The 16115-nt window shown below is 44.1% G+C and overlaps 1 protein-coding gene across 6 annotated transcripts in view; it reads left to right on the plus strand.

Moving 5' to 3' along the window:
- The window catches only part of FHOD3 (formin homology 2 domain containing 3), a 495977-nt gene that overhangs the window by 301820 nt on the left and 178042 nt on the right, over positions 1 to 16115 (plus strand). For all 6 annotated transcript variants that reach the window (XM_082640045.1, XM_082640046.1, XM_082640047.1 and 3 more), the window contains exon 9: positions 7123 to 7266. In XM_082640045.1, the coding sequence (XP_082496171.1) occupies positions 7123 to 7266 (144 nt within the window). The remainder of the gene's footprint in view (positions 1 to 7122; positions 7267 to 16115) is intronic.

Genomic DNA, 16115 nt, shown 5'->3' on the forward strand with positions numbered 1-16115 from the left:
AAGGATCCTGCCCTAGAGCCATCGGAGAGAGCACGGCCCTGCCGACACCTTGATGTCAGACTTCTAGTCTCTCCACCTGGGAGAGAATAAATTTCTGGGTTTTTTTCTTCTTCAGAAAACCAGTTTTTTATTTTTAAAGCTCTGCCATGTTTCTAGTGGGTGCCGAGGGTCACCTGCCACACTCACACCAGGTGGTCCATGTAGCCAGCAAAGAGTCTGGCCATCAGCAGACCAGGCCAGAGAGGTCCACTGGGGGGTGGTTCTGCCTTGCTGCTGGTCCTGATAACTTCTTACTTCAATTCATCTACAGTAATTTTGGGGGCTTCCCTGGTGGCGCAGTGGTTGAGAGTCCGCCTGCCGATGCAGGGGACACGGGTTCGTGTCCCGGTCCGCGAAGATCCCACATGCCACAGAGCTGCTGGGCCCATGAGCCATGGCCGCTGAGCCTGCGCGTCCGGAGCCTGTGCTCCGCAACGGGGGAGGCCACAACAGTGAGAGGCCTGCGTATCGCAAAAAAATTTTTTAAATTAAAAAAAAAAATTTTTGCCCTCCAAGTCCCAGATCTTGATGCTGAGCCAGTGGCAGCACAGAACCAGTAGCGTTTGGGACTGAAGCACAGGGCGTCGATGAGGTTCCCACCATCCAGCGTGTGAAGGTGCTTGCCTTCGTTGACGTCCCACAACTTGGCCTGGCCATCCTTGCCTCCAGAAGCACAGAGGGATCCATCTGGAGAGATGGCCACAGTGTTCAGGCAGCCTGTGTAGCAAATGTGATTGGTCTTCAGCTTACAGTTTACCAAGTTCCATACCTAATTTCTGTTGTTTGAAGCCTCTCAGTTTGTGGTACTTTGTTATGGCAGCCCTAGGGCAGTAGTACATGTGAAAATCTAAAATTTACCCTCTGAAGAAGAACCACGTCGTGTGCGCCCCATGGCGGGAACACCCTTCAGCCTGCCTCTGTGCAAGAGAAACCCTTTACACCCACCTGTGGCATGTGTGCAGTGTGTACTGGTGCTCATACCTGTGAAGGCCTGAGAGTCTGCATGCTTTCTGTGCTTTGGTTCTTTCCAATGAAACCGGAAAGAGGGTAGCGAGAATTCTATGGCTACTCGTCCTATCAAGATGTCCCCTAGAAAACATTTTTCCTTAAGGATATAGATTAGCAAGTTTTACTCTAAGGAAATCATTCACAATCAGACAGAAGAGCAAGCACTCTGTTCCACGGCTTATTGACTCCTGACTGCTGGGGGCGAGGTATGGATTCCTGAGGGCGGGTCCTGTCCTCCTCCTGTGACGGTGACCTCACCCTTGTGCTCCCTTTCCTCCCATTACGTCCCCCATGGTCACCTGCTTGTGTCCGTCCTGAGAGGTGGTCTGACCGTGGGTCCCATGCTGACCTGGGACAGCCCACTCTCAGGACTGGAGCTCCTTCATCCCAGTGCTTGGGCCCCTTCCTCATTAATAATTGAGGGAGGGTGGGGTTGTTTCTCTTCCCTGGACCCCAGACGCTACATCAGCCACCCCAAGATCCTCCCTTTTTGTGTCCCAGGCTGCCGGGTGCAAGCCTAAGGACCAACTGCAGTGATCATTAGTTCTTCAGAAAAGACCCAGAATCTCTTCCTGAAATGTAACTGGAGAAACATTTCCCCTGATGACTGGGGACAAATTAGTAGAAAGCAACATAATTATGAAGAGTAATTCTACTAGGTATTAAAATGTTGTGCAAACTCTAAGGATTAAAACAATGTGGTCTTGACTCTTTCCTCAGCAGATGGCTGAAGCAGAGGGGCTCTGGAACAGACCCCAACGCACAGGACGACCCACCCTGTGATTGAAATCCATAGGGATGGTCAGCTTTCTTCATGACTGGGAGAGGTTTTGATAAATGGAAATAAACAAAAACATACTTTGACTGTATACCAAAATAAATTTCAGGTAGATTAAAGAGTTCAATGTGACCTATCAAACTGTAGAAAACTGAGGAAAAACTAGAGGTGAAGATGAACTGGTCTCTAGTTGCCGAATAATAAAATAGTAAAACCAGTCAAAAAGATTCCAAAGCAAAGGACTTAAATATTTCACTGTATAAAACTATAAACTATAAAACATCTTATTTGTAAAATGAAATCCAAAACAAAAACTAAAGGCAAGTGACAGACTGGGAAATTGTTTGCAAAAAACTGGGCAGAAAATGATACTATCCTAAATATATTAAGAACTCAGTTGAAAAATGAATGAGGTTAACCCTACTAAGATTAAAAGAAATATATAGTAAAACAACAAGCCATTTTCTCCGGGTCCCGTGGGCAGTGATTGCTTTTTAATGAAATGCCGTTTGTTGATGAGGTCACAGGAAATTTCCTAGAGTCCTGGTGGGGAATGGGCATCACTTTTCTGGAAGATAATCCTCAGAATTCTGTATTTATTTTCAAAGCTCTTTGTGAGTTGATTTTACCATGAAATTTTTTTTTCTTTTTTTTGTGGTACGCGAGCCTCTCACCGCTGTGGCCTCTCCCGTTGCGGAGCACAGGCTCTGGACGCGCAGGCTCAGCAGCCATGGCTCACGGGCCTAGCCGCTCTGCGGCATGTGGGATCTTCCCAGACTGGGGCATGAACCCATGTCTCCTGCATCGGCAGGCGGATTCTCAACCACTGCGCCACCAGGGAAGCCCTACCATGCAATTTGAAAGCAATTTTCTGTTGGTTTTTGAAGATGAAGGTCACCTATTTCCTATCATTTTCAGTTACTGCCATTGTTTTGGAAAACATTAAATTCAGCAAAAATGGCATTTTCACTCTTGCACAGTGTTTTCATTGTAATGCTCTCCACCTTAGTGGTAGAGGCCATTCTCGGCTGTGTAATGATCCCAGCAGCAGCCGCATGGCGTGGGCATCCTGCTGCCAGTTGCTGGCAAGGACCCAGCACATGTCACACTCTCCTTGGCACCGTAAGGCATCTAACGTCCAGGAAGGTCCTGAGGACATGATTCTAAGTGTCATCCTTCCCTCAAAAAGGTCAGCAGGCCGCTGGCACCCACACTGGGTTTGTTTTCTTTTGTTGAATTTTAGTCACGTTTATCGTTCCAGTGAATAACATCTTCTGAGATCCCAAACATCATAACACACTGAAATGCTAATATGGGTCTGGAAAAAATTCAGACTCTGAAACGTGGGAAATTATATTGCTTTTCTAACGTTTCTTTCAGCAAAATGGAAGCTGGCCTAATAACATGGAATTCAAAACATTAACATTTTTATGACAAAACAAGGGTATGAAATTCTAGCCTGCTCATGGTTCTGAAACTGAAGTCTGCTCCCTTTGTTAAACAGGGAGATTAATGAGGGGTTTCCAGGATCCAGGCTAACACCCCCTGAACTCTCCCCACACCCCCAAACCATGTCTTCAGAAGATCTGAGGGAGCATCACAAATGAACCGTTTCTCACCCTGCAAGCTGAAATTGCATGGTGCCCTGTCCTGATCCAGCTGCGGTCTCCTAGGTGGCATGCCCTGCTTTGGGGGCTCAGATATTGACCACCTTGTAGAATGAGATGAAGCAGGTGGGGGGTGGGGAATGAGTTACAAGAGGCATTACCATGGGGCTGGCTTGGAGCGTTCAGGGAAGGGGACCCCAGGGAGCCCTGTGGGGAGGGAAGCTGCTCTAGCGGAGCCAGTGGGTGAGTTACCTGATGGGATTCACACTGAGCATTTGTTTTTAGATTTGATTATATTGTTTTTTTAATTACCATATAGTAAAATTGACTTTTTTCTCTTGGTATTTAGCTGTGTAAGTTTTAACACGTATATAGGTATGGATAACCTTCACAATTAGCATATAGAATGGCTCCATCTCCTCTCAAATCTCGCTCATGTTATCCTTTTATAATGACATCCTGATCACCTGTTCATGCCCCTGGCAACCACTGATTTATTCTCTATCACTATAGTTCTATTATTTAAAAAATGGGAATCAGGGCTTCCCTGGTGGCGCAATGGTTGAAAGTCTGCCTGCCGATGCAGGGGACATGGGTTCGTGCCCCAGTCCGGGAAGATCCCACATGCCGCGGAGCGGCTGGGCCCGTGAGCCATGGCCGCTGAGCCTGCGCGTCTGGAGCCTGTGTTCCGCAACGGGAGAGGCCACAACAGTGAGAGGCCCGCGTACCGGAAAAAAAAAAAAATGGGAATCATACAGGATGTGACCCTTTGAGGCTGGCTTCTCTCGCTCAGCACAGTGCCTTAGAGATTCATCTGTTACTACGCATATTAATAGTTTGCTCCTTTCTGCTGCTGTATAGTGTTCCATTGTATAATATAAATATGCCACCATTTGTTATCTCTTCATCCACTGAAGGAGATTTGGGTGCTCACAGCTTTTGGCTTTCACAGATGCTGCTGCTTCTGCTGCTATGAACACTTGCGTACAGGCTTTCACCACACTGGTTTTACCCCACAAGAAAGATTTGATGGGATCAGTGAAAACCCAGGGACTGGAAAATAAAATGTCCTTTAGGACAGAGATTTCTCCCTCTGAGAGAGGCTGTAAAGATTTACTTGTCACAAACCCTGGCACAACAAGGTCTGAGAGAAACCAGGAAGGGGGTCCTGAGTGTCGTCTGAGAGTGAAGGCGTCAAGAGACATTTGCTCATAGACTTTTCTGGAGTAACTCCTGCCTCCTTTGCCAGAAGTAGGCACCTGAGCAGTGATTGTCAGAGTAGAAATGGGAGGACAGGGCCCAGGAGGGGTGGGAGTGTGGCAGTGTTTGCTGAACATGTCAGAGAATCAGCTAAAAAGAGGTGAGTGTGTTTCTGGGCTGCATGGTCCCCTCCCCGTGCAGGCGGAGAACGAAGCTGTCTTTGACAAGATCAAGCGCCTTCAGGGTGGTATGGCCATGGACGAGAGAAGCTGTCTTTGATCGTGGTGGAAGGCCAGTTCCCCTGCAGCCACCCGTGAGAGGTGGTGGGATGCGGGTGTGGCTCAAGCCCACATTTTCACCGTGGAAATAACAGATGTCCTCTCAGTCAGTACCCTCAGATCTGGGCCTCTTATTGAGCAAGGGCTCTCTGATCTGTTTGGTTCTATAGACCTAATAGACCTAATTATTTAATAGAAATCTCCCCACCAACCCATCATGGTTGGGCTTGCTAAGGCAATGGGGTAACTAGGTCCAGGAATTTAACCTCCTGGAAACTTCTGAGAGAAGGAACCTCAGTTGACTCAGCAGGGAAAAAAGGGAAGAAGAAAGGAGGGGAACGGGGAGGTGAGGAGACTGCCAGAGGCCCCTCTCTGTGCCCATCCTACCCGCCCCCCACCCCCCGCACTGCCGTGTAGAAAGTTTTGAATCTAACCCTGAATGTCTACTCACCTGTGATTGGCAGATCAGCAGTCAGTCAGGGCACCTCCAGTCATTAGTCCTGCCCTGGCGTTTGTATCATCATTTCCCTCTCCTCATCTTTTAACAAGTTCTGGAGTTTTCACTAAAACCAAAAGATGGACTTGTTCTGATGAGAGGGTTCTTTGGACAGGTGTGTACTTTTTCAGTTAACTCAGTGGACTGCTATCTGCTAATGCAGCAGTGACTGCCTTGCCTGGCATCTGCAGACACCTATGTGTGCTTCCACACTTGGCCACTTAGGTGTGAGCACCTGTTTATTTATTACAGCTGCTGACTGGTTCACAGCCTCCTGTTCTGTGTCCTTGCTGGGGCCCCTGATGGATTAAGCTGTCGCATCCCAGTTATTTTTCTTTAGTGTCTGGTCTCAGCAGCAGTGAGTTGTATCCTCTTTGTTCAGCATAGAAAGGAAACAGCCATTATTTGGGTTATGAGTAGAGACATTCTTTCCAATATTCATAGCCCCAAAATAGAAGTGTTAAAAGAAGTTGGTGCTGTGAGAAGATCCTTAAGAAAATACTGGTCTTTTTTCTTGCAAGGCAAGTCACCATGTTTAGAGTTTTTTTTGAAATGCAGTAATAGTGAAATAAATAGGGAGTCGAGACCTTGAAATTTCAGGCCAGAGTAGATTGTGTAGAAGGCACAGGCGTGTGAGGAAAGGAGACCAGAATAGCAGGTCTGAGCGCAGGGTTTCATTAGTTATTATTTAGTAACTTCCTGTTACCTCAGGCGAATCCTTCCCTCCCCTGGCTTCATCTCCCTCGTTTATAAGATAAGGGACTTTGAGTAAATCACCTCAAGCGTCCTTCTGGTTCTAAGCAGAGGCCTGATCTGAGCTATCATCCTTCTTTTAAGAGAAGCAGAACTCAGAGAGAAGTCGGCTTTTTCTTTCTTGGGTTATCTTTTTGTCTCTTGGTTGCCGCTTTGAAATTTCTCATGTTTTCCTAAATGTCTTAGACCAAGGGGAAGGCCTGCCGAACTGAAAGTAAAGGGAATCATTCAATTGTTATAACTCCAGCTGTTGGTAGATCAATCTTAACGGGAGTTTTTCTGATCACTGAGTATGTTAGTTTTCAATTGCCATGTAACAAATTACCACAAATTTAGCAGCTTGAAACATCACAGGATTATCACCTCACAGTTTCCGTGGGGCAGGGTCCAGGCACCACCAAGAGTCTCACAAGGCGGCAGTCAAGGTGTCAACCAGGGCTGGTGTCTCGTCTGAAGCTTGGGGTCCCCTTCCAAGCTTCTGTGGTTGTTAGCGGAGCTCATTTCCTTGCAGCTGTGGAACTCATGGCGGCTTGCTGCTTCCTCCGGGACAACAGGATAATCTCTCTTCTAGTCTCTGTGCTCAGAAAAGGCCTAAACCCACTTTTAAATGGCTCACGTGATTAGGTCAGGACCACCCGGCTACTCAGAATCAACTGATTTGGGACCTTAATGACATCTGTAGAATGCTTTCACCTTTGCCATATAATGTCACCTAATCATGGGAGTGTCCTCCCTACCCTCAAGGGGAGGGAATTGTATAGCATCTGTATCCCAAGGGGGTGGGATCTTGGGGCTCATTCTGCTTACCACACTGGAGAAGCTTTTTCTCAAATGAACTTAGCATCTGTTTGCTTTGCCCCACATTGTTATACATGTGGCCACTGGCTACCATGCAAAAAATGCCCTGAGAGTCTTGTGACAGTCCCCTAAGACATGTCTGTGTCCTGTTCTTTCTCCATCCAGACCTTGTCAGGATTGCCAGACCAAGACACCTTCTACGATGTGGTGGACTGCCTGGAGGAGCTGGGCATTGCAGCTGTGTCCCAGCGGCACTTGACCAAGAAAGGGACTGACCTGGACTTAGTGGAGCAGTTGAACATCTATGAGGTAACAGGATATGTGTATACCTTTTGTAGGGCCTCATACAGCCTGGACAAACGTCAAAGGCTGAGGGAAACACACTCTAGTCCAGTGGCTCTGAGTGTGATGTGGCAGCATCTGCAACACCTTGGAACTGCCAAAATGCAGGTTCCCAGGCCCAGCCCCAGACCTGCTGAGTCAGAAACTCCAAGGGTGGGCCCAGATTGATTAATTGCTGTTTTATTTTAAAGAACATTCATTCTGAATGAGGGGTGGTGGGGAAGGAGGCACAAAGATCGTGTTTCTTATCCTCGGATAGGGGTGGAACTTCCTGCAGGGCTCTACATAATTTGTAGGGTCCAGTGCAAAATGAAAATGCGGGGAAAAAGTGCTATCAAAGATACTAAACTTTTCACTTTCTTCTGCTTTCTCTCTCACCTTGTCATGGTGGTTTTTTTTTTGTTTTTTTTGTTTTTTTTTTTGCTAAAAGTATGTACTCATTGAAGAATATTTGGAAAATACCAAAAAGTGTAAGAGAAAAAAATCAGCCATGATTTTATTACTAACCATGGTTAACATTTTGGTCTGTTTTTCTAGTCTTTTTTGTAAATGTATAGACTATTAACTCCAGAGATAATAGTGTATATACAGTGTTGTGTACTGAATCTTTATTAGTAAATATTTTGGAACCGTTTCCTTTTGTCATTGAATCGTCTTCAAGAATTTCGTTTTATTAGGAACATAATAGCCTGTCTGTATGCAAGTACCATAATACATATAACCAGTCCCTGTTTTCTCAGATTTAGATTGCTTCCAAGTTTTTGAAAATGATAAATGCTGTTGTAATGAACAGCTTTATTCATAAATTTGTGTGCACAGCTAGAGTTCTAGGAGGGATATTTCCCAGCTGAATGGCTCCATTGTGATCTTCACTGGGTAGAAGTGGAGAAACTGACATGTAACTCATTACTTCCTTAAAGTTACTGTCATAATAAGTGACAAGCTGAGGAACAGAACAGAATTATCTTTGTATGATCTTAGGAAAAATCAGTGGAAACTGAGCCAGAGAGATCTGCTGTCAGAGCATAAAGCTTCCCACAGCTGGCCAGCTCTTTTGCCCCTGCTCTGGGCATCTTCTCTAATGAAGCCTCACTTACCCAGTAATCTGTTCACACTTTCATGTTTTATTATCAGTGGGTGGTGGAGGAATATGTTCTTATGGCTCCTAAGAGACAGGATAAAGTAGGAATTAAGTAAGAATACTAAAGATGGAGAAGGAAGGGACTAAAGACAGTCAGCTCACATCAAGGTAGAAGGACTTTTCCCAGTACATATACCTCCCTTTCTTTACCCCCTTTCCCCTGATCAGAACTCCAGTCTCTGAGACTCTGCTCAACCAGGGGCTTATATTATCATAGCTTTGGATTCTGTGTGGTCAGTGTATATCAGAAGATAGCATAATGCAGGTGAATTTCCTACTAGTGAACCAACTGGGAGAGCATTTTGAAAAGTAGCCTGGATACCTCCCCAGAAGACTACTTCTGGTTTCAGGGCATACTTTCTCTCCAGTCTACCTGACTCTCAAGCTACCTCCCCATCTTCCTCTTTCCATTCATGCCAAACGTTTTAAAAGATGTCCTGTGTTCACCGTCTTCCTTTTGTCAAATGGCATTTGCTTAATATTTTAACATTAAGTACATATCATTCACAAATGTAGATTATATGTTTCACTCAAAGAACAACAAAACAAACACCCATTGTGATAGTTAACTTTATGTGTCAGCTTGACTGGGCCACGGGGTGCCCAGATATTTGATCAAACATTATTCTCTGTCTGTGTAGGTATTTCTGGATGAGATTAACATTCACATTGGTAGACTAAGTAATGAAGATTGCCCTCCTCCATGTGGGTGGGCCTCATTCAATCTACTGAGGGCCTGAATAGAACAAAAGGCTGAGCAAGAGAGAATTCACTCTCTGCTGTTGGTAATGAGCTGGGACATAGTTTGCCTCTTACCTTTGACCTCCAGCTAGAACTAACACCATTGGCTCCCTTGGTTCCCAGGCATTTGGACCACAGATCTTGGGACTTCTCAGCTGCCATAATCATGTCAGCCAACTCCTTACACTAAATTTCCATATATATCCTATTTGTTCTGTTTCTTTGGAGAGCCTTAATACACTCATGTATTTAAGAAGTAGAATATTAACAGTAACTCAGAAGTGTCCTTGATGGCCCTTCCTGGTGTCATCCAACTAACTTCCAGCACTGTTCTCTCTCTCTCTTTTTTTTAATAATTTTGTCTGAAAATAACTTATTCTGTGAGCTAACACAAAGGATCAGATTATCAAATAAGAGTTGACAGATCTGAGATCTTGCTACCTATAGCAGAGCTATACTAATCTATCTAGGCTAATAATTTCCAGAATACAGAGGTGCAGAGACCTGTGACTCCCAGGTCTTTTATTCATATATCAGACATGTGCTTTCTGACCCAGAACAATAGATGAGGTCTCCAAGTGTGGTTCATGCATCACCTCGCCCAGTGAGTAATTTGCTTCATAACTATGAAGGCTCTCTACTACATAGTCCAGAGAGTCACGGGTATAAATCCATAAGTTCTGTGTTTATTTAGTATAGGTAATCCTTAGCCAATCCTACCCTGCTAATTAAGGGCATTCCAGAAACAAGAACTCTCATTTTAGCAAATATCATCAGGCTGTTTGTTAGATAGTCTAGTTATTAGCATATTTACAAAAGATTAGATGGGGTCATTGTCTTCTTTCTTTCCCCAGAAGCATCACTACTACAAAAGGAGTGGAGGGATCACAGGCCAGCTGTTTTAACTCCTTCCTCCCAGTCTGTATCCCTAAACAACATATTAATTTTGTCTTTTTATAAATGGAACCATACCTTTGGTGTCCTCCTACAGTTTCTCTTTTTGCTTATTGTTTTTGAGACCTACCCATGTTGTTATGTGAAGTTCTAGTTTGTTCACTTTCACTGCTGATGAATATATCCCAATTTATTTATCTGCTCTTCTCTTGATGGATGTCGGCTGGTTACAGTTTTGTTGCCATGATAATGCTACCATGACCATTCTTTTCTGTGTGTGTGTGTGTGTGTGTGTGTGTGGTGTGTGCGTGCGCGCGCACGCGCCCAATACTCTTTATGTTTAGGTGTCAATTCTATTCTCGCTTTGTAAAAATATTTAGAAGTTTTTCTTCTTTCTCTCTGCCCTTGTCTCTGGTCTTTGACTATTTGATAGAATTCCCTTGGGAAATTGTGTGGACCTGTGATGAGGATGATGGGGCAGAGGAGGAGTGTGTGTGTATGTGTGTGTGTGTGTGTGTGTGTGTGTGTTGGAGGCAAGAGATCTTTGGTAACTATGTTTTTTCTATGGGTATTGGTCTATTTAAACTTCCTATCTTTATGGAGATCAGTTTTTCTGAATCATATTTTCCTAGGAAATTATCCACTTTATCTGGATTTTTAAACTGATTACTAAAGAGATATATAAATAGTCTCTCAGGAATGTTTTTAATTTCCTCTTGTTCAGAAGTTATTTTCCTTTGTTAATTTTTGTGTTTGTAATTTCTCCCTTTTTTTCCTCTGGGTTAACTAGTGGTTTGTCTATTTTGTCGTTGTTGTTAATTTTGACTTATGTATGATTTGCAGTGCTCTTCTGTTTTGTAACTCAAAACGTTTTTATCTCTATAATTTCCTTCTTTAATTTTCTTTCAGTTTACTTTGTTGTTCTTTTTTTAGATTTTTAAGTTGTTTATTTACTTCATTTCCTTTTATCCTTTAACCATCCTCACATTCCTGGACTGTAACCCACTTGGTCATGATGTGTTCTTTTTTAAAGTGTGCTGTTGGAATTCTGTTCGATACTAACTTATTTAGGATTTTTATGCAAATAGTCATAAGTAAGATTGGCCTCCCTCTCAGCCTCCCGTCTCTTCCTTTCTTCCTTTTCTGTATGCCGTCCCTAGTAGCTTGGGCATCACTGTTATGCTAGCATCATAAAAAGATGATGCTGGTGGTCATGAAAGCACTTTTGTATGTTGCTCCTGTAGAATGCGCTCCTGGCGACTATGTCTATGGACGTCTCTAGGGTACCTCTCTGATTGCTCCTCCTCGATGTTCTCCCGTGGATCTTTCTTCTCTGTTCCCTTTTGGTGTTGGAGTTTCCTTATCAGACTTCCTCCTCTCTCAGTACATGCAGCCTGCACTATGATTCACCCAGTGAGTTCAGCAGCTTTGGAGGCTGGTGGCTGATACCTTGACCCTGAGCTTCCTGCCAAGACTCCTGGTTGCCTGACCCTCTGCCTGCTTGTCTTTTTGTATTACGTTCATTCATTCATTGAGGGTCTGTCACATACTCTGCTGGGGCTGAAAATACAGAGCCAGAAGATCTGTCCCTGCCCCAAGCAACTTTCATTCTGTGGTCTAAGACAAGCAGGTGGCCGGTTCCCCCAGCAGCTAAATGTGATGGAACAAGAAAGGACATGGAACATGCCAGAGGAGCTCAGATTATGTCAGTCACAGCCACCTGGAGGCTGCACGTGACATGTATCCAGCCCTAACGAAAGCTTTTATTTTTCTCCCATGACAAAAACAAAAATCCTGCACAATCTGTTCATTTCTCCATCTCTACAAAGAGCAGAGTCTCCCAAGTTACAAACCCGGAACTGTCCTGGACTCCCTCCTCTCTCCTCTGTCCCCATGCTTGGAAGTCTGATTGCTGAAGACTGTGATTTCTTCTCCATTCCCCTAGCTCAGGCCCTTATCATTTCTTGCCTGAATTATTGCAATGTCTTCTCATTCATTTGTTCCTCTGTGAATCCATTCATTCAACAGAACTTTACTGAGCACATACTATGTGCCAGGCACTATTCTAGGCCCCAGGACACAGCAGCAAACTAGACAGACAAGGCCAGTGTCCTGAGGGGATGCACATTCTCATGGGGTGCAGACAGTGATCAAAGTACATGAGTAAGCTGAGGATCCAAGATTGCTGGCGTGTCTATGAAGAAAAGAGACAGGATGAGGTAGAGGTGAGACACTGAGGCAGGGGGAGGAAGGCCCATCTGAGGTGGTGGCCTAAAGAAGGACAGTGACAGAGGGAAGAGTTGTGGAGGAGCTCAGGTTTGGCAGATGTGAAGGGTTGAAAGGAGGTGTGATGACGGGCAGGGCCTGGAGAGGTTGGCACCTGCAGGGTGGCATCCCCTGGGGGCTTCTCTGCTTATTCCCTCTTTCTAACTCCCTGCAACTGAAAACAAGGGATCCTCCTGGAAGTCAGATCTGACTACGCCATTCCTCTATTTAAGAAAATAAACAGGAGTGAATGAATGAATGAATGAATGAAAAACTTTAAAACCTTTTTCACAGCCTGTGGGATGAAGCCCAAACTCTTTGAGTTGGTACAAGAGCTAACACCGTCTGTGGCCTTTGTGCTTCTGTGGCCTGTCTCAGGTCATTCCTAGATGTCTCTGAAGTTTCAGCCACACTCAACTTCTTCTGTTTCTTGAACGTGAAAGGCAGGTCATCAGGGAGCTTCCCTTTATCCATTCTCCTTGGTTTGCCTGGAGTGTTCTTCCTTCCCATTCTCAGGTTGGCAAACTCCTCCTCCTCCTGCAGGAGTCATCTCAGATATCCCCTCGTCCGCAAGGCCTCCTTGGCAAGGTAAAAGGAGTTCCTGCTACTTGTCGCCTGCACTTTGTTTATAACCCAGGAAGGAGCACTTGTCTGTGTCCACACTTCAGACTGAACAGTCCTCAGGTCGCACTTGTCTATCTGTTTGCCTTTGTCATCTGTCTCATTCCTCTCTAACCCCTGTGCCCAGCAGCGCACCTGCCCAGAGTAGAAGTTCAGTAAGCACTTGAATGAAGGTTTCTTTTAAATATCACACATTTTATTAACAGATGCTGGGTTGAAGGAAGGGCATGATTTAATCAGAAATCAGCTACCTTAAAGGGGAGATGCTTTGAGTAATCACTCAAGGTGATTACTGAATGCTTGGGGTAGAGTCAGGATTTTTATTCCTTTCTGAAAATTAATGCAGTTTTAAAAATATTTAGTGCCACAGGACAACTAACTTCATTATATGCAAGGGAAGCAAGGAGGCCTATAAGCAGTGCCAATATTTTCCTCACAATAGACTATGAATGTTTTCAAGCCATTGTAGAGACCTTGGTTGGGCTTCTAGAATTCTTCTTAATAGTGGAGGATGTCTGGTGACCATATGTCCTGGACTTTCTGGGGAATGCCCAATACCATGTAATTTAATTCCATTTTAGAAAGGTGACTTAATCCCTGTTTAATTAAATTCATTTGAATTTTTATAGCTTTGAATGATTTTTCAAATTCACAAATCAAAATAAAAGGTCTTTTGTCAGATTGTGTTCTAACTTCTGATTCTGAAAATGTGGTCCTAGTAATGTCAAAGGCATCTTAGGGATGAAGACTTTGGGGGTGAGGGGGTGACTGTTACTGTCAGGAATAAATAACTTATAGATCCAATCTCTTAAAATTCTTCCTTTATCATAGGTGATTTTAAAAATGTGTATCAGTTAGCTCTTGCTGTATAACAAATATGCCAAAAAGAGCGGTCTTAAAACAGCAATTATTGCTCATGATTCTGTGGGTCAGAGATTTGAGCCTGGTTCACCTGAAAGATTCTCAGGGAGCTACAGTTATCTGATGGCTTGACTGGGGCTGAATGGTCTAAGATGGTCTCATTCACCTGGTTTGGCATTTGGTGCTGCTGTTGGCTGGGCCATATGTCTTCAGCGGACTAGACCAAACTTCTTCACATGTAGCAGCATTTCAGAAGGACAAGTCCCAAAGTGCAAACACTTTTGAGGCATCTATGTCTTCTGATGTCCCATTGGCCAAAGTAAGTCACATGGAAAATTGTTGACTCAGTGTAAGAGAGGGCTACACAAGGATAAGGAAACAGAGAGGCATGAGTCCCTGGGAACCTAGTGCTATAATCATCTACCACAACCTGTCATCAGCATAGTTTCTTCTTGAAATGGTACTAGCACTGGCATCCACTTCACCTAAAAGCTGAATCAAGATGTTTAGGTATGAATTAAAAAGAAAATGTGGATGCAATTTGGAAAATGATAACATCTGCTGTGTAAAGATGGCTGCCTGTCATGGAGGTTAGTAGTAGTATAACAACGTAAACTCAAAGAAATGTTAATAGATTTTGACCTCCATTAAGAATGTTCAGATTGTTCAATGTTTGATGATATTAAATTATTTTAAGCAGGACAGTGGTATGTGGTTATGGGTTTTAGAAATCCTTATCTTCTAGGGATATATACTGAAATATTAATGGGTGAAATTATATGATCTGGGATTTATCTCAAAAAAATCTGGCTGGGCTTCCCTGGTGGCGCAGTGGTTGAAAGTCTGCCTGCCGATGCAGGGGACGTGGGTTTGTGCCCCGGTCCGGGAAGATCCCACATGCCGCGGAGCGGCTAGGCCCGTGAGCCATGGCTGCTGAGCCTGCGCGTCCAGAGCCTGTGCTCCGCAACGGGAGAGGCCACAACAGTGAGAGGCCCGCGTACCGCAAAAAAAAAAAAAAAAAAAAAAAAAAAAAATCTGGCTGTGGGGTCGGTGGCAGGTAGTAAATGAGGCAAGATTGGCCAGGGTCGATAGTTGTTGAACTGTCATAGGTGATGAGCACAAAAGTCTTTGTATGTGTTTGAAAATTTCCACAAAAATTTAAAAAGAATGTTTAGATCATTCAGTGGCCTCAAAGACTGGTGGAAGTTGTCACAGATGCCACCTTAGTCCGCTCCTCACTGCTTTCTTGATAAGATGGGGTGGGATGTGCAAGCAATCAGTGCTGGATGAGGAACCTGCTTACTCCTCATCTTGGCTTTATAGACAGTGTTCTACATTTGATTAAAAGAGTCAGAAGGTATCTGACGAGGGGTCCAGCAAACAAAACACTCCATCATTTGGGCGAGATTAGAGATTGTTCAGGACCTGGTTGATCTCACCTTGGGTCCCATGGAGGACACTGCACTTGTAGTTAATTAGATCTGACACCACAGATTCTGAATAAGTCTCTTGATAAGTGCTGTTCTCTCCAGGTGTTTTCCAGCTCTTAGTGGTCTTGACTCTAATCCATGGTGCTCCCTAGAATCTGAAGAATTTGGAACTGCCATCGAGGCCCTGTACGTGAAAGTGCGTCTCTCTTCCTGTCATCAGTGGACACTGGTGATTCTAAAATTCTTCTTGTAAAAACAAAACCAGGAGTGAAGACCAGCCCCAAATTTCATGTTACAGCATTCCTGACTGCCAAACTCGAGACTGCCATTGGATCTCCTGGGATTCTGAGCCCCATTTACCCTCCGCCCCCATGCACCCTTTTCTTTGTTTAAGGGGATGGATGTTTTGTTGAGGATCTGAACTTTAGACAGCCCTCATTGAATTCCCTTTTATGGTGTCATTTTGATAATCTTTCAAGACTTTTCATGTAAACTTTCTGATTGTCTCCATCTTCCTTGACAAAAGGCAGTTAAAGTAGATTTCACTTTGTGCACACTCTGTGTCCTTCTCTGAAAGGCACTGTGAGTGGAATGCTATTTGATCCTTGCATCTCTGAGGTTAGACAAGGAATTAGAAATATCTGAACTCTACTTTATCCCCTAATCTTATCATTCCAAATGTGTGCTGAATTAGAAGCAGAATCAATACTTTAGGTCAGAATAAGTTCAAATGGTCTAGAATTTGTACATCTAAAAATGAAGAAAAAATAATTGGCTAGTAATATTTTAAAATACTCTCCTTGGTTAGGTGTATAATCATTCTCAAACTTTCCCCAGAGAATGCCATTTAAAGTGCTAAGGTT

Source organism: Mesoplodon mirus, assembly GCF_964341445.2.
Source record: "Mesoplodon mirus genome assembly, chromosome: 13".
NCBI classification, from domain to species: domain Eukaryota; kingdom Metazoa; phylum Chordata; class Mammalia; order Artiodactyla; family Ziphiidae; genus Mesoplodon; species Mesoplodon mirus.